Source organism: Lissotriton helveticus, chromosome 3_1 (assembly GCF_964261635.1).
Source record: "Lissotriton helveticus chromosome 3_1, aLisHel1.1, whole genome shotgun sequence".
Classification (NCBI taxonomy): Eukaryota; Metazoa; Chordata; class Amphibia; order Caudata; family Salamandridae; genus Lissotriton; species Lissotriton helveticus.
The window spans coordinates 173,834,460-173,856,142 of NC_136061.1; the positions used below are offsets into that span (position 1 = coordinate 173,834,460).

The 21,683-nt window shown below is 46.1% G+C and overlaps 1 protein-coding gene across 8 annotated transcripts in view; it reads right to left on the bottom strand.

Moving 5' to 3' along the window:
* MTMR4 (myotubularin related protein 4) overlaps positions 1-21,683 on the bottom strand; it is an 856,656-nt gene that overhangs the window by 158,907 nt on the left and 676,066 nt on the right. For all 8 annotated transcript variants that reach the window (XM_078679492.1, XM_078679491.1, XM_078679497.1 and 5 more), the window contains one exon: positions 19,694-21,443. In XM_078679492.1, coding sequence (XP_078535618.1) covers positions 19,694-21,443 — 1,750 coding nt within the window. The remainder of the gene's footprint in view (positions 1-19,693; positions 21,444-21,683) is intronic.

The window sequence follows — 21,683 nt, forward strand, 5'->3', positions numbered from 1 at the left end:
ATTCAGAAATGGACTTTAAATGGACAGTCCTGCACACAATTGGGCATAATAGAAGAGTCTTTGATGTCGATGATGCTCTACTGAAAAAGGAAGCTTACCTGATACTACGATTTAATAGCCACCAGACTGGGCTAAATTCTATGTCTGAAATTTCAAGATTATAAATGCAACCTTCTCTTTAGAACAGAAGGAAATCTCCACGAACTACATGTCCCACAATTCCTGAGGTCAGGTGACTTAATATAGTACCCACCCCCCTTCCAACATGGCGCTTTGATGTTTTGTCGCCAGCACTTGGAAGGAGAGCCCTTAAACCAAAGTTAATAAGTAAGTGAATTCTAGTAGCCACTACCGCTTTGAATCAGTGCCTATTTGACAAACAAATTAGTTAGTAACTGAGCGCTCGTTTTTCCTGCAGAATCGAACACGCTCGGATTTGGTCTTGAGCTTTGCCGCCCTGAACCCGCCACAAGCAGTGGAAAAACGGGACCTGAAACCCAGGTACAAGCGACTGTCAGTTGAGAATAATAGATGCCTTGTAACATGCTAATGAGAGTCAAAAAGCTAGCGCTCATGTTGCATGATGGTACAAACATCCTCTCCCCCTTGCAGGTCCTGCACTGCACCGAACCGCGCTGATCTGCCCGGAATTTTCTCACTCTAAAAACCATCCTTAAAACCACCTGGTGCATTGAAAACACACGAACCCAAGTACAGGTACAATCGTTGTTCATCCAAAATTTAAATATGTGGTCTAGCACACAACGAGTGTGATTCACATTCCACCTTATTTTAACTCTTTAGGCTCGCAACTGGCACCGGTGGGCACGTCACAAGTCCTCTCTGTAATTATCTTGTGGAAAAGTAAATTTTGCCATGTTCTGTGTCCCTACGTGTCCCCCATCTTATGCTATGTGTGCATGATTAATATGCATATGTATTCCCCATGTTCGATTAAAGACGCAATTACAGTTGTGTCCATCCCTAATATGCCAGTTTCCAGTTCTCGTGAATACTACGAATATTAGGCCTATGTAAAGCTACGTTGCCACGTTTCCCCAGTGTGCACGTTATTTCATTGAAAAGTCCCCGTTTCTAGGCCTCAAAAGGGCCTGGACACCAGATTCAGCTCCTGTCTCCTGAGCCCTCGCTGAGGAGCGATACAGCCCCCACCTGTATCCTCGACCCTTCACTTACTTCCTGCCTCACAGTGCCCGGCTCAGCCTGGCTCTGCCTACGAGCCTGCCAAGAGTATGTTATGATTCTAGTTATCAGTCCAGCCCTCCTTCTCTGCATTCCTAAGCTACTGAATCGCATCAATAGTTTCCGTCATTGTCTAGCCTTTACGTCTCCATGTAGGAGAAATACTGCATTTAATGGTCATTTAATATTCCTCAACACGCACTACATGTAGAATAATGCATGCTCCAGTCTTAGAGTCTGTTAGCCTCTCCCCTCCTGACTCTTAGTTTATATCAACATGTCCTCTAAACATTAGATACTAGATAGTGTTTAGGTACATGTCGCCCTGACTCTCCAGACTTCAGTCTCTGCTCCTAGCACAGAGTTCATAGCCCCCAGCTTCTCCTAGTAACACGTCATTGTCAGTTTGCGCGCACCATTAGGTTAGAGGTCCCGGCTCCTTAGGTAGCCCCCTCCATGTTTCCGCCCCATTTATGACATATTCTGTTACGTTTACATCACATGCCTATGTATACGCCTCTTGTTACACCTACTTTCACCCTTATCTTTCGCGACTGTTATTGACCACACCCACTGCTCCGCCTACTGTATTCATTGTAATGCAACTGTTTTAGTATATATGCTTGTGTATTGTTATTAAATGTTAGCGCGCTCATCCCAGATCCAGCCCCGGCAGCTGCCGGGCCCTGCCATCCTATTCCTATGCAGGTTGTCCTGTTCCTGTCCTTTATGCTGTATTAAACCTGCAAACTCCTACTACCTCGAATCTTGACTCTTATTTATTGAGCTATCTGTTATTACTATGTCCAGTAAAACCTAGATCCGGTATTATTTATTTATATACCACATAATGGCGCCCGAATAGGGACTTGCCCTTTCCCCACGCGCCGGTGAAGCCACGTATGCCCCCTGACCCTCTGCAGCCGTGACGGAACTCTTCTGCGCACCGGCAGATATTTCTGCTTCAAGTATCCCTCAGGCCCACGGAGGAGACGGAGGTTGCGGTCCAGCATCCAGACGAGGCGGTGGAGTAACGCGGCGAGTCCCGACCAGAGCCCAAGCCGAGAGTCCAAGGTCCCAGGTATCCGGAGGCCCACCCGTAACAGAAGTCCGAAGTTCGTCCGTCCGGCGTCGAAGCAGTCCAGTCCAGTCCGAGGCCTTCCGTTCTTGCTGCCCGGTGAGTACCGTTGCTGGGGTAGTATCTAGACAGGGTCAATCTAATTGTCTCTGGTCCGTGGGGTTTGGTGGTACACAGATCCCAAAACGAAGTGTCCACTTCGGTGGATGCGGGTCCTGACGTGTCTCTTTATGAGACCGGTGAGTTTCGTACTGTTTTAGCAGTGCATCTAGTTTCTGTTCTAGTCAGTTCTGTTCTCGAGAAGATTCATGTATTCTGTTTTCCGTATTCCAGGTAGTATTCCGTTCGAACTGTTATTTTAAATGTTCTTCATGTATTTTAATGTCGTGGTATGAATGTGGAGTAATTATCGTGTTCATTGTGTATTGTAATTACGTATTGTGTCTAGGTTACAGTTCAGTCATGCCCTTATTTTCTAAACTACGTCAGTTAAAAACCAGAAAAGGTCTGTTAGAAGCAGCAGTTCCTGTCCCGCCTAGGGACAGTCCAGGTCATTTTATGTATCAGAAGCATGGCATAAGTGCCATATTGTATCTAGATTTATGGGTAGAGTATACCAAAGAGTTAGAAGAAAAGTATAGATGGCCTGTATCAGGCACATGGGATGCCGAGTGCATCATGCGAGTAGAAGAAGCATTATGGAAAAAGAAAGCCAGACAGTCACAGAAAGATGCCATCGAGTTATGGCGCAAAGAATCTCATAAAAGAACCGAAAAAGAAATCAGAAAGTCAGAATTAAGTAGAGAATCCTTAGAACGAGCCCAAGAAAGGGAACTAATCGAGATAGGTGAACGAGTTAAAACCGAACAGTCAGACAGACAGAGGCATGCCCTTATTAAGGGTATGTATCCTCTTCTTGCCGAGGGCTTGCCAAAAGCAACCCCGGAGGCATCCAGTAATTTTCCGCCACCATTAGTTCCGATCAAGCTACGTCACAAACCGACCGCAGCTGATATTTTTATTTCGTCCTATTTGGACGACACAGTCCCGGAATATGCAAATCCTGTTCCGCCAGTCCCTGTAAATCAGGCAATTCCTGTTCCTCCAGACACCGGAGTACCTGTTACGGTACCCCCGGTCCAGCCTGCATTACAATTTCCCACTCTGCCAGCACGAAGAGTGTCAGTCGACGATTCCAGTTTAGGGGCCGCAGGAGGAGGTCCTCCTGGTACCCCGCCACCACACCAACGAGTAACGTTAGTCGAGTTACATGAAAGTGCGTTACAGCGTACGCCCAAATATAAGTCCGTTGCAGATATCCGACGAGCTCTCACTGAATGCCGCTATGATCCAGTCGCAGGTGATGATAGTACAGTTATATATTCCATCCGTGTAAGACGGGTGACCGGGTATTTGGATACCCTACCGAATATGAAAGAAGATCTAGACAGAATATATCGTTTCATCCGTACAGGGGATGATCCAGAAAGTATTGGCGAAGCCATGTCTCAAAGGAAAGCTGAGATCCAGCTCATGTTATTAAAGTTTCTGATTAATTGTTTAATAAGAGAACAAGATTCTCCGACCAAAGATCCGGCCGAAATGAGAATCCTGACAAGGTGGAGTGATAATATAGCCGAGGGTAAGCACAGAACCATCAGTAGTATAGAGAGTATGTACAAGAAAATCCGTAAAGAAATAATAAGGTTACACGAACAACGCAAAGCAGCACAAGTAAGCGAGAAAGAGAACGACTCTTCTACAGAGGAGGTAGAGGACGAGAATTCCGCCAGAATAGCGTATGTAGGAAAATCTAGATTTCCAGACCGCCATTTACGCCTAGAACACAAGAAAACTGTCCCTCATCCAGCACCAGAACAAGGTTCTCTAGAACAAGTATTTCAAGCTACCGATCATATTTTGAAATCACGAATCGGTTACAGTGAGTTAAGTACTATGCATGAACAAGAACTAGCCCGATCAGCAGTCCGATGGATTACTGATTCTACCACTTTTCCAGATGAAATAGTGGCACAAATGTTTCTGAAACTGCCCCCAGCCGAGCAACGACTGGTGGGTATCTAATTAGTGTCATTCTAGAACAGCGCTACAAATATAGAACGTTCCTGAACCCGCATTTTGTTCATGTCTCACCCCCAGAAAGTAAACCCTTTTACATAGACAGACAGAATCCGTTACGAGAAGTACACCCAGTTAGGACAACAGATGGTGAAATGCAAAGAGTATTTGTTTACACCCCGATTACAAAGATGGAACTCTTAGAGATGAAGAAATTAATTCCCTGTCATGACAAAGATCCAGCAGGGTTCCACCGAGAATTAAAAGACATGCTCCGTATGGGAGAATACACGTATCCAGATATAATTAAAATGTTAAAGGTCCTGTTGCCCGCAGGGGTATACGAGAAACTCAAGGAAAAAGATTGGGAGGTGGGAGAGAAAAAGATCGATTGGGCAGTTCTAGAAGCTGAAGATAAGATACGCGTACCAGGTACCGGTCTTGGAGAGAAATGTAAAGAATTACCAGAATTGTTAATACAAGTTTTGCCAAGATTATTAGCCACTAAAAAGGAAGACTGGGATGCAATCTCAGCCTGTAAACAGAAACAAGACGAAGACACTAGTGATTTTTATTCTAGATTTGAGAAATGTTTTATCATAAACAGTGGCCTCAAGACAAGTAGTGAGTCATACCCTCATCTTTTTGTTACTAAATTAGTCGAGAATTCAAGTCCACAAGTTAAGAATCGAGTTTTGAAAGTCGAAAGTACCTGGCAAGCTAGTACCCCGTCCCAGATGTTACAGATGCTCCAGTACCACCAGAATAGAATCAGAGAAGAGCAAGATCATGAAAGAAAACGTATGAAAGACACGAAAATGAAAGTACTAGTTGCACAATCTGTTCCACAAGACAGTCAGAAGAGGGGTCCGAATCAAGCCAGTCATCCTGCACTTCCCGTTAAAGGGACCTGCAATTATTGTAAACAGCCAGGTCATTTCATAAACGAGTGTGCAGTTCTGAAACACAATATAGCTACTGGTAAGACTAAAGAAAGACCACGTCCGCCTAGACAAGAACAAGTTTCACAGACTTCTCAGCCGCAGAATGCACAGCAGACAGTTTCAGCACCGCAGCCTATTGCTGCAACACAGCATGTTACACAGCAGATGTATCAGTATGCTCAGACAGAGTATCCAGAGTATCAGCCATATTCATGAAACAGCCTAGAGAGGGAGGTAGGCTTGCCTCTCATCGAGATTCCTGTAGATCAAGAAGGTCCCTATGTTCATAGTCAAGTATTAGGGAAAGACAGAAAGTTTCTGATTGATACAGGGGCAAGTAGGACCACCATTAGTCACGCCGAAGTTCCAGGGGCTCCGCTCTCAGGCTCTAGAAATGTTTCCCTTGGATTTTCAGGAAAGCCTATTGTAAACGAGATATCTAAGCCAGTTACTCTAGAAGTAGGTCCATTGTCCCGCACTACTGATCTGTTACTTACGAAGTCATGCCCAGAAAATTTGTTAGGTATTAAGACACTGAAAGAATTAGGTGCAGTTATTTGCTGCTCCCCAGAGGGAATACGATTGTTCCTACGTGACTTCAAGGGTCACTATGTGTTACGAGATTTTGATCCGAGATTGTCCAATGTTCCGCAGCATCTATGGGCGCAAGGTCCAACTGATGTAGGTTATATGCAAATCACACCCCATCGTGTGACTCTCAAACCAGGTGTAGTGTTACCACGAATCAGACAGTACAGACTGCCACCTGAGGCTGTAGCAGCCTTATCCAAAATTATTGACGAACTCATGGCTCAAGGAGTAGTTGTAGAAACTGACTCCAATGTATGTAATTCTCCGATCATTCCAGTCATGAAACGTACTGATCCAAATGCACCTCCAGTATATCGATTAGTGATTGACCTTCGAGAACTTAATAAATGTATTATTCCCCAGTACCCAGTTGTCCCAGATATCTCTTCCCTATTGACAGCCATTGATTCCGAAGCCTCATTTTTTACAGTCATAGACCTCAAGAACGCGTTTTTCAGTGTCCCCATTCATCCAGACAGCCAGTTTCTTTTCGGATTTTGTTTAAATGGAAGGAGCTATATGTTTACACGAGCTCCTCAAGGTTTCACAGAAAGCCCTAGTATTTACAGTCAAGCACTTAAGAGACAACTAGACAACATTCACATGCCAACTGACACTGCCCTGCTCCAGTATGTCGATGATCTACTGATCACAGCCCGTTCTGAACGTGCTTGCGAGCGAGCATCACTTACAGTCTTGTATTTCCTTGCCGAGATGGGGCACAAGGTGTCCCCTTCGAAGCTTCAATTCTGTGTCCAGCAAGTGATCTACTTAGGCCACTTACTGTCCAAGTGGGGTAGGCAGTTGACACCAGACCGTATCCAGTTAATAGCGAGTCTTCCTCAGCCCAAGACCCAGAAGGAGGTACGTGCTTTTATCGGCCTTACTTCTTATTGCAGACAATGGATTCCTCAGTATGCATTTCTAGCTAAGCCACTGATACAGTTAACGACACAGGAGGCAGCCGTATCGACTGTCCTCCCTTGGACATCTGAACATACACTTAGTTTCAATGAGTTAAAGAAAGCTTTATGCCAAGCTCCTGTTCTAGCTACACCGAACTACAGTAAGCCTTTTACACTTTTCGTCACAGAACGCGAAGGTACAGCATTATCTGTTCTCACACAAGATCAAGCAGGACAATACAAGCCCTGTGCTTATTTTTCTAGCACACTAGATCCTGTAGCCCAGGCTCTGCCTGCGTGCCTCAAGTCAGTTGCAGCCACAGCACTAGCTATCAGACAAAGTGATTCCATAGTATTAGGACATTCCTTGACAGTACAAGTTCCACACTCCGTGGAAGTTCTTTTAAACCGAACACAGACTCAGCACTTGACAATTGCACGTTTAACAGGTTATGAACTGACACTGTTCCAGCCACACATAGAAATCAGACGCTGCAACGTTCTAAATCCTGCTACACTGTTACCGTCAGTTAATTCGAATCCTGCCACACACGACTGTGTGGAAGTAGTCAATATTATGACAAAGCCAAGACAAGATCTGGCAGATATTCCATTACCAGATCCCGACCTGACACTTTATGTGGATGGTTCATGTATGAGAACAAGTACAGGAGAACTAGTAGCCGCGTATGCAGTGACTACTGACACTGAAGTTATAGAAACACATCGTATTGACACCCTGTCTGCTCAAGCAGCAGAGCTAGTCGCTCTGACACAAGCCTGCATACACGCCAAGAACCTGAAAGTCAATGTTTACACAGATTCACGTTACGCATTTGGAGTCGTACACGACTTTGGAGTGCTCTGGCAGGAGAGAGGTTTCATGACTTCTCATGGAACCAAGATTCAGCATGGTCTCCTTATTCAAGCTCTGTTAGATGCCATACACTTACCGACATCTATTGCTATCATGAAGTGCAAAGCACATACGAAAGTTACTGATACTATTTCTCAAGGTAATGATCTAGCAGATCGCACAGCCAAGCTTACAGCACAGACTCCAGACATTTCAGTTAATCCGACACAGACACATACTCCAGATCCGACTACCTGTATGACAGTTAAGGACCCCACTCAAGATGTCATAGATATCCAGTTACATGCTACTCCCGATGAAATCAAGAAATGGTCCGAACAAGGAGGGGTCCAGACAGATCAGGGATGGGTAACGAAGGGTAGAGCCACATGGTTTCTCCCCGACTCAATGGTTCAAGTCATTATCAATACAGCACATAGTCCAGCACATTTAGGAGAAAAAGCTATGTTAGACAGTATCCAGAACATTTGGTTCAACAAGCATTTACGAGCTGCAGCCAAGCAGAAAGTCCGTACCTGTATGATATGTTGCCAGTTTAATCCAGGTAAAAGTGTCCCGGTGGAACAAGGTGGTTTCCAGCCCCCTGACCACCCTTTTGAAGTCCTCCAAATGGATTATATTCAGATGGAGCGATGTCGAGGTTTCAAGTATGTCCTTGTAGTTGTATGCGCTTTGTCCAGGTGGACAGAAGCATATCCAGTCCCAGATTACACAGCCGCGACCACTGCCAAGCAGTTGGTTCGTGAATTCTTCCCCCGCTACGGACTCCCTAGGGTCGTATATTCTGACAACGGCCAGCCATTCTCATCTGAGCTCATGAAACATATTTCCCTTTTGTTAGGGTACCAGTGGAAGTTCCATTGTGTACGCCATCCTGAAGCAGCCGGTCTCGTAGAGAGACATAATCAGACCCTGAAAATCCGCATTGCCAAAGTATGTAAAGAGAAAGGTGTGGACTGGCTAGTAGCTCTGCCAGTCGCTTTGTTTTATATGCGCATGGTCGCACACTCCAGATCAGGTCTGTCCCCGTATGAGGTCGTATTCGGCCGCCCCCCTAACATGTGGGGTACACCTAGACCCCGAAGTATTACCGATGTTTCAAGTAATATGCTGACAGATTACCTAGCTTCCTTGATGTCTGCCCTCAACTCTTGTCGTTCACAGGTTGCTGCCGCATTTCCAGACAATACCGAGGTGGCACCGCATGAAATCGTTCCCGGATGTTTGGTTCTTGTGAGGAACTTTGATCGTTCAAGTCCGCTGGAGCCTCGCTGGAAGGAACCCCGACAAGTCCTCCTGGCCACCCGTACTGCCGTCAAGCTGGAAGGCAGGAAGGGCTGGGTCCACCTGTCTCATGTGAAAAGATTTTACGGACTAAAGCCTGTTTCTAAGAACATTTCCGAGGATTTTAAGGACTGCCAAAGTACTATTCTTAAGGACTGTCCCGCAAAAGACAATGATACTGAACCCTCCCTGTTAGAGAAAACTCCGCAACAGGAGTATAAGCTCAAATTAAGGTCTAGTAAAAATAAGTCAGCCAGTTTGATTGTCTAAGTCCTCCCCTAGGTGAAACGGTTAGACCGGTTTCTGACATGTATAAAATAGACCCCCATAGTGAGAGAGTTAGTCAAAACTCAATCCGATGTATCGTTTTTCTAAGTTTCATATTGTTTTTCAGCCTTATGACTACCTGCACCAGTTATGCTTTTTATTTGTATTTTCCAGTTTCTCATGTAAATAAGTCTGCTAATACTACAGTAGAGCACACGTTTAGTGATCTGCCTCCTCATGAACTATCTTATCGTCTTGCTATGCGTAATATCTCATTTATCCGCATGTTACATTATTCACACCAGACCAGCAATGCCACTAATTGTTGGGTGTGTGGTCGACTCCCCCCTTTCCAGACACCGAAGGGAGTTCTGCCACTCTTTCCTTATCCATTTTCACATAACGGTTCATGTGGAGCATGGTCCACGTTAACGTCATCCTCAACAGATATGTCTTTTCTTAACAGTACATGTTTTCCAGACAAGCAAGGTCTTCCCCACAGAATAGGGTTAGATCTAGAAAATGAAGTTTATAATTTAGGTAATTATTCTTCGAATTTTATGGTCCTGAATGTTCAGTCTGATACTACTCCAGACTTACCTGCTATTTCAGTATTACCAGTCAAAGGTGAATTATGTGTCCGAAAGAATGGTTCCGTACATGTAGGACATAGTGATTGTACGACTATTGTCAAGTATAGTGACAGTAGGAAATCTATTTTCAAAGCTTCACGTCATTCTTATTTTGTTTGTGGTCAGACCGCATATGTTCGTCTGCCCCTCGATTGGGAGGGTACCTGTTACATTGCCTTCCTACTGCCACCAGTTTTTCTAGCCCCACCTGACTATCATAGGAATTCCCACCTAGTACATACTAGACACAAGAGAGACCTCCCGATTGTCGATTATACTGAAACTGCTCTAGAACAATACATAGATATCAATAAAGGTGTCTTCCCTATTTAGGTACTGTCGTGAATAGTAAACTGATACGTAGATTAACCAGAACACTTGAAGCAGTAGTGATTGAGACTACCTCTGCTCTAGGTAACTTAACCGAAGAGCAATCCTTTATGAGAATTGTCGTGCTCCAGAATCGTCTCGTCCTTGACGTCATACTGGCCGATAGGGGCGGGGCTTGAAGAGTCATCGGATCTAGTTGCTGCATTTTCATTCCTAATAACGCACCGTCTGTTTATTCAGCTATTACCAGACTCCATAATATTGCCCATATGTTACACCAAAATCCAGGCACCTGGACATGGTCCGGTTGGTTCTGGAATATAATTTCCGCTTGGGGATGGAAAGTATTGTCTTTTCTAGGTATTGCAGTAGCGATCATATTCAGTTGCTGCCTCTGTATACAATGTGGCCCTGCGATTTGTGGCATTTGTGCTACCTCTTGTATTCCTAGTCCCAAGTCCCGTTCTAAATCCCGTCCAAGAAAATTCGAGACGAGCAAATGATACTGTATGAAATGATAGATGGTATCATGAATATTGATGTTTCCTGATGGAAACGTAGTGACAAGGAGGGAATGTGGAAAAGTAAATTTTGCCATGTTCTGTGTCCCTACGTGTCCCCCATCTTATGCTATGTGTGCATGATTAATATGCATATGTATTCCCCATGTTCGATTAAAGACGCAATTACAGTTGTGTCCATCCCTAATATGCCAGTTTCCAGTTCTCGTGAATACTACGAATATTAGGCCTATGTAAAGCTACGTTGCCACGTTTCCCAGTGTGCACGTTATTTCATTGAAAAGTCCCCGTTTCTAGGCCTCAAAAGGGCCTGGACACCAGATTCAGCTCCTGTCTCCTGAGCCCTCGCTGAGGAGCGATACAGCCCCCACCTGTATCCTCGACCCTTCACTTACTTCCTGCCTCACAGTGCCCGGCTCAGCCTGGCTCTGCCTACGAGCCTGCCAAGAGTATGTTATGATTCTAGTTATCAGTCCAGCCCTCCTTCTCTGCATTCCTAAGCTACTGAATCGCATCAATAGTTTCCGTCATTGTCTAGCCTTTACGTCTCCATGTAGGAGAAATACTGCATTTAATGGTCATTTAATATTCCTCAACACGCACTACATGTAGAATAATGCATGCACCAGTCTTAGAGTCTGTTAGCCTCTCCCCTCCTGACTCTTAGTTTATATCAACATGTCCTCTAAACATTAGATACTAGATAGTGTTTAGGTACATGTCGCCCTGACTCTCCAGACTTCAGTCTCTGCTCCTAGCACAGAGTTCATAGCCCCCAGCTTCTCCTAGTAACACGTCATTGTCAGTTTGCGCGCACCATTAGGTTAGAGGTCCCGGCTCCTTAGGTAGCCCCCTCCATGTTTCCGCCCCATTTATGACATATTCTGTTACGTTTACATCACATGCCTATGTATACGCCTCTTGTTACACCTACTTTCACCCTTATCTTTTGCGACTGTTATTGACCACACCCACTGCTCCGCCTACTGTATTCATTGTAATGCAACTGTTTTAGTATATATGCTTGTGTATTGTTATTAAATGTTAGCGCGCTCATCCCAGATCCAGCCCCGGCAGCTGCCGGGCCCTGCCATCCTATTCCTATGCAGGTTGTCCTGTTCCTGTCCTTTATGCTGTATTAAACCTGCAAACTCCTACTACCTCGAATCTTGACTCTTATTTATTGAGCTATCTGTTATTACTATGTCCAGTAAAACCTAGATCCGGTATTATTTATTTATATACCACAATCTGGGATGCCCAACGCAATCACCTTAAGGTAATACATGTCACAAAAGTCGAGTAAATAGTGCACGTTTTTGGCATTATAAACTGACCTTATCTAGGAACAAGTTATTGATCTGGTGTCCCTCTTTCAGAAACTGCGGCAGGGACCACAAAAAGTAACTGAACTCCCTCAACTGAAACCCAATAAAAAGTGCGACGACCCTTGTAAGGTAACCCCCTTGCAATTAAAGCTCACATTGGAGCAGTTCACAGAGGCCATTTTAAATTAGGAACTCATGTATATATTTCTTCTCTCTTTACTCTTTTGCACAAAACCACACAGGAAAATCATACAGCCCTGATGAGAACACGTTAATTCATATCTCGAGTTCGAAACGCGTCGGCCAAATGGAGACAAGCACTCTTAAATGACAAACATTGATTCAGTTTATTCTTTTCTCTCATTGATTAATATTGTGCATGTTATTGATTCATCTGCTCTACACTTGATTTTTTCTTAATTGTGTTCACCATTCCTTGATTGGAACTGTATCAAAAATGTGGATACTGTGGTAATGTATATATGATATTGACCAAACTTGAATATTGTGCAAATGTACATATGAAATGTTTTGTTTCATGTTTTATGTAGTAGTGTCGTAATTTTGTATAGTTGATTTTTTTCGAATAATTGTGTATATATGGTATGTCTTTTTCGTAAAATTATCTTCCTGCCTGAAAATAAATAATTCAAAAGGTATAAATAAACAATACCATACAAATCCTCAATCAATAGGTGATTTGTTACTCCTATTAAGGAGACGTTGTAAAGTATATGTACGGCCAGCACTACTTTTTTTCTAAAACGCACTTCCAGATCTGCCAGCTTCCTTCCCTCACCACTGTCGCAGCTGCTGGCCATGGCGTGCTGTGCTAACTCAGCCCACCGTACTCCCAGCGCCAGCTCCGGTATCCTGGGTGCCACTAAACAACCATCCGACATTCATTCACTTAATCTTTCCGTAACTACAACTGACTGTCTGCCGGGAATGCAACCGGTGCTCATTTAAAGTACTGATACCTTCGAGTGGAGTTCGCGCTAAAGAAACCCCCACCAAAAAGAAATTATCGAGCAATACTGGTTGGGGGAGGAGGGGGGGGGAGCAAAGTCAATGTATTAATGTGCTGGTTATTTACGAGGGGCACTTTGGTGGGTGCGTGTGTGGCGGCGTGCCTTTTATCAGCACGGCGACTGCGTTCCAGCCTCCACGCTTCATGTTTCATGAAGCTCAGCGGGCGCTGTGTTGCTAAAACAATGCATGTCGCTGCTGCCTCAACTGCCCTGTAAATATTTTTTTTATCTAAAGATGACCACCACAATGCTTTGCTTCTCCTCTCACAGCCCTCTCTCCCTCCCCCAAAGCTAATTTCCCCACCCCCTCCTTTTTAGAGTGCTTTGTTAGCACGTCTGTATAAAGCCAGGCGCTGGCTGTCTGTGCAGCGCTCTCAGGCAAAAAGAAAGGGACGTGACTCAATTCCTAGCTCGCCGGAAAAACATGCAAAGCTTGCCCGCCCACCTCTCATCAGTCCTACAATTCCAACCTCAAACCGCTATCAGGCTCTCCAACTTACCCAGGACTGCGACGCCAACCCTCAGGACCACGGGGCAGCTGAACCAGGGACCTCTCCAGGTCCCACAAAAAGAATACGGATCCCCCCCATCATCCTGAAGAACTTACCCACACACAAGGACCTCGTGGAGATGCTGGATGAACACTGCGACTCCCCCTACACGATCAAGCCCAGGCAAGACCACGCCAAGATTATGCTCACCACCCCAGAAGACTACAGGAGCGTGACCAGCACACTCACCGAACAGAAATTGGAGTATTACACCTTCCCAATGACCACTGCAAAAGCCCAGCGCTTTGTAATACGGGGACTCCCAGCAAATGCATCACTTGACCACATCACTGGGGACTTAGCTGAACGCGGGCTTCCAGTCAAAAATATCGCGCAGATTGCCTCTCCAGCAGACAAGAGCAAGAAATTTCCCCTCTTTGTCGTAACCCTGTCAGCAAGCCACGACGGGAAACCAGCGGACCTTTCAGCAGTCACACGGCTCTGCGGCTGCATCGTAACCACAGAAGCACCTAGAGGGAAACGAGGACCAGTCATGTGCTACAACTGCCAGCGCCTGGGGCACACCTCTGCTTTCTGCCAACAGAAGCCAAAGTGTGTACGCTGCGGAGGTGAACACACCTCCACCCAATGCACAAGGAACCGGGAAACCGAACCAGCAAAGTGTGCCAACTGCGCAGGACCCCACCCAGCGAGCTATCGCGGCTGTCCCTATCTACAGAATGCAAAGCAGGTTGAACACCGCAAGCCACCCCCACAACCACAAAGGTCTTCCCAACAATCATCAGCAACAGACCAGCACCAAAGGAAGACCTACAACCGCAGACCTGCACTGGACCACAGGATCCCAACCCCCAATACAACCGACAACAGTAGAGATGCACAAGTGGATGGAAGGACATACGCGGACGTCATGGTACCGAAACAAGTCAGCCCGCCTCCCACAACAGCACCGGGACCATCCGGTGGAACAGGCTCAACCAGCCCACCTCCAACAACCGCACCGGGACCATCCTGTGAAATAGGCTCAGCCATCAACTGGCAGGAACTCATTGCGAAGATTGCAAAAACGGTTGCAGATATGAACATCCACCCGGTGGTGACAATGGTGGCGAATATTATCGCCGGACTTTTCCAGGGCGAAGAAAACACCAGCAATGGCAGCAAAATCTAAAAGAAACTCCCTCTTCGTGATGTGGAATGCTAATGGCATTCAGAAGAAAACTGCAGAACTCCTGCACCTGATGGAAACCATGGACATGGATATAGCGCTTATCTCCGAGACCCACCTCCAAGGAAGCCAGAAGCTCAACATAGCAAACCACAGGGTATACCGCACAGATCGCACCACTGGAGCCAAGGGCGGAGGAACAGCGGTGATCGTCAGCACAAAAGTGAAGCACCACGAGATCTCTCTACCACCAGTTGGGAGCATTGAAGCAACTGGCATACAGATTCAGACATCTGCAGGCCCGCTGCGGCTGATCGCCGCCTACTCACCCCCAGGCAAGCTAAGCCCAAAGGACCTGGATGCTTTACTGGACCCCAGCATCCCAACACTAATTGGAGGCGACCTTAATGCCAAGCACAAATGCTGGAACTCTCGGACGGGAAACAGCAAAGGACACGCCCTACTTGCCCACTCAAAGAAGGAGGACTTTGTAGTGGCCGGCCCGACTCAACCAACGCACTATCCAGGCTCTGCACTGCATAAACCAGATGTTCTGGACATTGTGGTCATGAAGAATCTCTCCCAGTCTATGGAGCTTGAAACCCTAACAGCGCTGACATCCGACCACAACCCAGTATTGATCACAGTTGGAGACGTACTTGAAGACCAGCAGCAGGGCATCAGACACAACTTCAAGAAGGCGGACTGGTGCCTATACAAGAGATGCCTGGAGGAGACACTGGTCCCAGGTCCCCTGCGAAGCACTGAAGACATTGACCAGGCGATTCACCACTTCACAGCTTCAATCCACACAGCTATTGAGCGCAGCATTCCAGAGCAGAAACTACAACGATGCTCTATCTACGATCTCCCGAAGGGCATCAAGCAGTCAATAGCTGCCAAGAACAGAGCCCGCAGAGAGTGGCAAAGGAACCGCACCCCCGACCTGCTGAAGAAGTATAATGAACTGACAAGACAGCTGAAGATGCAAATAAGCCAGCATAGAGGCGAAAAATGGGAAGCAGCTACAGCCAACCTTAAGGACTCAGACAACTCTCTCTGGAGAATGACCCGCCGCCTGACTGGGAAGAAGGAACCAAACCCACCGATACAAGGGACGACTCACCTGGCATGCAGCAGCAGGGATAAGGCTGAGGTCTTCGCTGACACGCTGGAGGCATCATTCAGGCCCAACCAGGCAAGCAAACTGGCACCAGAAGTAGAGCAAGAGGTCGCCAAGCATCACCGGGAGCACCCACCAGAAACAGAAACTGCACACATTGAGTAATGCTCAATGGGCGAATTACTGGACCTGGCAAAAACACTAAAAAACGGCAAGGCACCAGGGAAGGACAGAATAGTCAACCAAGCCATCAAGATGCTACCAGATACTGCAGTGGATCACCTTGCTGAGATATTTAACGCATGCATGAAGCACCAGTATTTCCCAAACACCTGGAAAGAAGCAAGAGTCGTCGTATTCCCCAAGGCTGGGAAACCACTGCGAGATCCTGCAAATTACCGGCCCATAAGTCTACTATCTGGCCTATCAAAACTCTTTGAAAAAGTTATCCACGCCCGTCTCGTGGACTTTGCGACAAGCAACAACCTCCTTGCCAAAGAACAGTTTGGGTTCCGGAAAGATCACTCAACCAATCACCAACTCCTCAGAGTTGTGGACATCATCAGCCATGGTTTCAACATCAACAAGTCTACCGGAGTAGTCTTTCTGGATGTAGCCAAAGCGTTTGACCGAGTATGGCACGAGGGACTGCTTTACAAACTTATCAAGCTCCAGTTTCCCAGCTACCTGGTCAAGCTACTGTCCAGCTACCTGACAAATCGGACCTTTCACGTGGCAGTGCGAGAAGAATGCTCATCGCCACGCCCAATTCTTGCTGGAGTGCCTCAGGGATCAATCCTAGGACCATTCCTCTTCAACATATTCACAAACGACATCCCCACGGACCTAAAGAAGACTGATCTTGCCCTTTACGCAGATGATGTTGCGGTCATCTCTCAATCCTTCAGCGACAAGGAAGTGGCTAAGAACCTGGAGACATCGCTCTGCAGACTCTCCGAATGGTACAGCGACTGGCAGATCACCTTGAACACGGGCAAAACCACTGCAACATTATTTACCAGGAAGCAGAACAGGAAACACCCACAGATCCTCCTCAACGGGGACGAGGTCAAATGGGAAAACAGCAGCTCCTACCTGGGGGTGACTCTGGACTCTAAACTCAGCTGGAGAAACCACATAGAGAAGACCTGCCAGAAAGCAGCATCCAAACTGGCTGCATTATACCCACTCCTGAAGACTAAGTCGATGCCCATGCAGAGCAAGGTGCGAGTAGTCACTGCAATAATTCGACCAACTATGACATACGCTTCACCAGTTTGGAGTGGCTGCCGCCCACAGCTTCGGATGGACCTACAGAAAGTACAGAACAAGGCCTTACGGGTTGCAGCAAGTGCACCTATGTTCACACGAACAGCAGACCTCCACAGAGACTTAGGGATTGAGATGCTGGACGACCATCTCCTCAAACTCAACAGGAAATTCTACACAGGATTAGATCAAAAGGAAAACCCACTGATCAGGAAACTCGCAGACATCTCTACGAACCCATTTGACTGCTACCCGCGTCCCATTGAAGCGCTAACCTTGCGAAACTGAAACAGAAACGCAGCATCCAAAAACTCAGCACTGCTTGAAGGCAAACGCCGGCAGGTACACAAAACCCACCGCTGCCAGATGGCATAACAGCCTCGGCAAGCAACCAAAACTCAACACTATCAGAAGGAACTTGATGGACAAAGACAAGACCCCCTGAGGAAACATGCTGACAATTCTGCATACTCAATCGACCGCTACCCGCGGCCCATCACTGAGATGACCATGTGATGCAACCTCAACTGTGACAAAGCGTCACACATCAATAAGACAATCTAAACAGCGACTAAAAAATTCAAAATGATTGTGGAGTAATGAGGCTACTGCCTCGGTATCCAAAAACTCACCACTGTCAGAAGGAATCTGACAGACGAAAACAAGACAGCAGGCTGTGCAGCTCATATTTCACTCTGTCTCTCTCCTCCCTGTCATTCCTGGCTCACACTGGCATTTCTGCGAATTTTCTTTTCTTCCTCCTTATTCTTTGCTTTATTCCCTTGTCCGTCTCTAGATCATTACCTCCATTTATATGCCCTCTCCCTCTCCATCTGCCTGTGTTTCCTCATGTTTCTCCTCGCCTTCTGAAGCCCCTTTCTTTCATTAATATATTATCGTATCCTCTTCACGCTGTCAGGGAAGTAACACAGGCTCCTGCTTTAATCTCTCAATGCGGGCCCCTGTCGAAGCAGAGTCGCAGACCAGTCTTCCCCTGGGGTATTCACGCAACGGAAGGACATGGTGGGTGGTGGAAGGTGGGAGGTCAAGGGGTGGGGTTAGGGGCGGGCCAGTGGTGCACTTAAAAGGTGCTGGGAGGGAGGTTCCGGACTCTTTCTTAGCACCTTGCACCACCGAGGTAGGGAGGAAATAGGGAGAGTTTTTGTGATCCACCCGCCCACCTTTCTGTTATAAGAGCAAAAGGGGGGTGAGAGTTGTGTGCCAGTTTAGGACAGGTTATACGACTCCAGGTTAGCAGATCTTTGGAGGGGTGGTGAGTCACAGACGGGCGGAGCCACCCCTCAGGTGGGGAGCTACCCAGGTGAAGGAGGGGGGAGCGCAGGATGCAAGGTGCAGACGATGAAAGGCAAGAAAGGATGCATAAGAGGGTTGTGAAGATGAAAAGGGATGTAAGGGAACTTTACAGCAGGAATGGGAGGAGTGGAGAAACGGATGGAGAATGCTGTTTGAGAGGGAGGGGTTATTGTGGATTAAAGTTATAAGATTTGGTTGGTTGTGTTTAATACAAGTTGGGAGTTTGTGATAACCATGTCCTAATAAATGGCCTTCTACACTTCAAACCAGTATGGAGTGTAGTTATTGCGCGAACGGCACAGTACAAAGTGCTGGAAGAGAAGTTTACACATGTAGTTGCTTTCAGAATGCTGCAAATGGAGAGGGCTGATGTTGCAATCGGATAGTACATATCGGAAATAAAGCATTTTTGAAAGCTGGTCTTTTTAAACAGCCCTCTCCATTTGCAGCATTCTGAAGCCACTGCATTAGTAAACTTCTCTTCCAGCACTCGTGGTGTGGCGACGTCATCACCGAGAGTTTTTAAACGCCTATTTTAGCTTTGGATTTACTGTCTGCGTTGTAGATGGCGGGAAAAGAAAGGCAGTGAGTCACTTTCACGCACTTTGGCGCAGTCACTAACTAGGTCACAACAGTCAGGGGACGGGATAAGCGAGGTACGGAATTCCAATTCAAAGCGTCATATCTAGTGATGCTTTTTTATGTCCATGAACTGTGGCAATCCAGTCTACCAATCCAAAACAAATGCAAATATATTTAGTTGCAGCAGGACTTTCCGGTATCTGGGCGTTCCACTGACAGGAGAGCTCCCTTTGTCCTTGCATAGAAGTCACTGCCTACCGAAGATAGGTTACCCAAGCGTCCTACTGTTGGAGAGAAATGGGTAGTGACCTACAGGAGTCTGTTTTAAATGTCTTGAAATAGCAACACTGAAGTATAAAAGGAGAATAAAGCGATCTGTCCACCCAGGGGATTGACTCCTCACACCTGTTGGTACTGAAAACTAACTTCGAGAATTTAGCTTACATATCTTTAATAACACCTTCAGCATAAATGCGAGACCTATAGCATTGTAAATGCTTGTTATAATACAGGCTTTGATCAGGAAAAATTTGAAAGAGAACTATTTAATACAAGGAACTGCATTAAGTATTGGATTTGTTCAACATGTCTGCAATCCATTTCAATAACTCACTTTTAGAAGAACTGCAACATACTCAAGATGAAAATTACTTACAAAGTCATCCTCATAGTCCACCTCGGGCTCTGATGGAGGTGCACAGCAGTGTCGAACTTCTAGCCTCAGCTGTAGCTCCCTCACCTGTCTGCGCAGCAGCTCTACTTCCTGTTTGTAACCAGCTTCAATCTGTCTCAGTCTCTGCTGCACCACATCTGCTGGGAAAGGAAGGCCATCGTCATCCAGATGTGGAGGAGGCACTGGAGATGGACAGGCCAGTGCAATAAGCTTGCTAGTCTGCAGCTGCTTAGAGTGCCCAGATGTCCAATACTTACAGCTCTTCAAATGAGTTCCTGAACAAGGAGGACTAGATGGAACATAGTATGAGGTCTTCGCACCATCTCTGTGGAACCAATGTCCCCCAACACAGGAGCCAGCCAGGCGAAGAGGTTTGCTATTCAGCCTCTTGTTGCAGCAGCCATGCATGAGGAGTCTCCTGTGTCCTGCCTCTCCATTTGGAATGGACTTCATCATGCCTTGCAAGCTCTCCCAGTTGGATCCCAAAAGTGAAAACTCGCTCATCTGACTCTGCGAACTCTGGCGATGATAAACACGGGGGAAGTCAAATGGTAATTTTGTAGTCTGGCTGCTTTCCACACATATGATATCCCTACTAGCTCCTCCTTTGCCAAATACTTGTTTACCGCATGGCCCACACGTAGGATCTATGTCACTTGATGAGCTGCATTTAGGGCTTTCCACTGCCAGTGCTGTCCTACTCTCTTTTAGTATGCAGCTACTTGATTGCATTTTAGCAATAAAAGTGCCATTGTGCCATTTCAATCCAAGACTCCCACCTGCATTCAAATCCATAGCCTCATCAGTTTCAAAATTCTTTTGGCAAACACCATTAGCCTCTTCTACTTCATTCATTACAACTTCCTTGAGAAGCCCAGTTTCCCCAGTACTGACTCCAACATGTCCCTTTATGACATGTTTCTTTGGGACCATGGTCTCTTCTGCATCATCAATCCTCCCTCCTCCCTTCATTCCTCTGGTCTCTTTTGCGTCATCATCTTCAAATTTGTGTTCAATAGTAGCGTCAGGACATTGGTGAGGCTCACTGCTGCTACACTCTTGCAGATGTTCAGCACCATCCAAACTCTGAATATTTCTGTCATCTTCTGTTTTCCCACATACAGCCAAATTCTTAGAGTTGCCACTGTCAGATAGATTTTCATCACCGCTACACACTGGAATAATCCCAGAGTCAAAGGGTTTAGGCAGATTCTCTGCAGTTCCAACTTTTTGTAGACTGTCAGCATCACCAAGTCCTTGCAGACTTGCAGCATCATTATATCTTTGAGGATTCTTGACCACATCATTTCTTTGAAGGGTATCAACATTACCAACTCCTTCTCGGGTGTCACCACTAGGTCCTTTTAGCTCTCGAGTATGATCAACTTCCAGAAAATTATCAGTAGCAGAACCAGGTGGAGATGTTGAATTCATACTACTTGTGTTATCAAAATCATATTCCATATTTGCACAGAGACTTCCAGCTTTGATACCTACTGATTTTATAAATTGACATTTTATTCCGACAACTTCTGGGGGCTCTGCATATAGCGGCTGCAGTTGCGGGGAGGCTTCAGATTCATTTCCATTGACAATGCAGTTCCTAGACTCAAGGTCAATCCTGACCTCCTGACAGTGGTTGTTGAGGTTTGGATCACTGGAGGTACGCGTGAGGGGGGCACCACCATCGCAAGCAGAGATCAAGTCGTCCATTGAGCGGGTTTTTGTTAGTCTAAGGAAATAAAAAAAACATACATCATGGCTAGCAGGTTCCTATGCTGATCATTCATCCCCAGAATGGCAATGCACCTGCATTTCATAACAGTATTCTATGGGTGTCTAGCAAAGGTAACGGAATGTTGGGTGCCCTGTGAAGCAGTTAGACGCACTATTATGCTGGGCACTTACACAACAAATAACAAACCTTCAATATATGCACATCACTTATCCAGCACTCATTCTGCTCTATCGT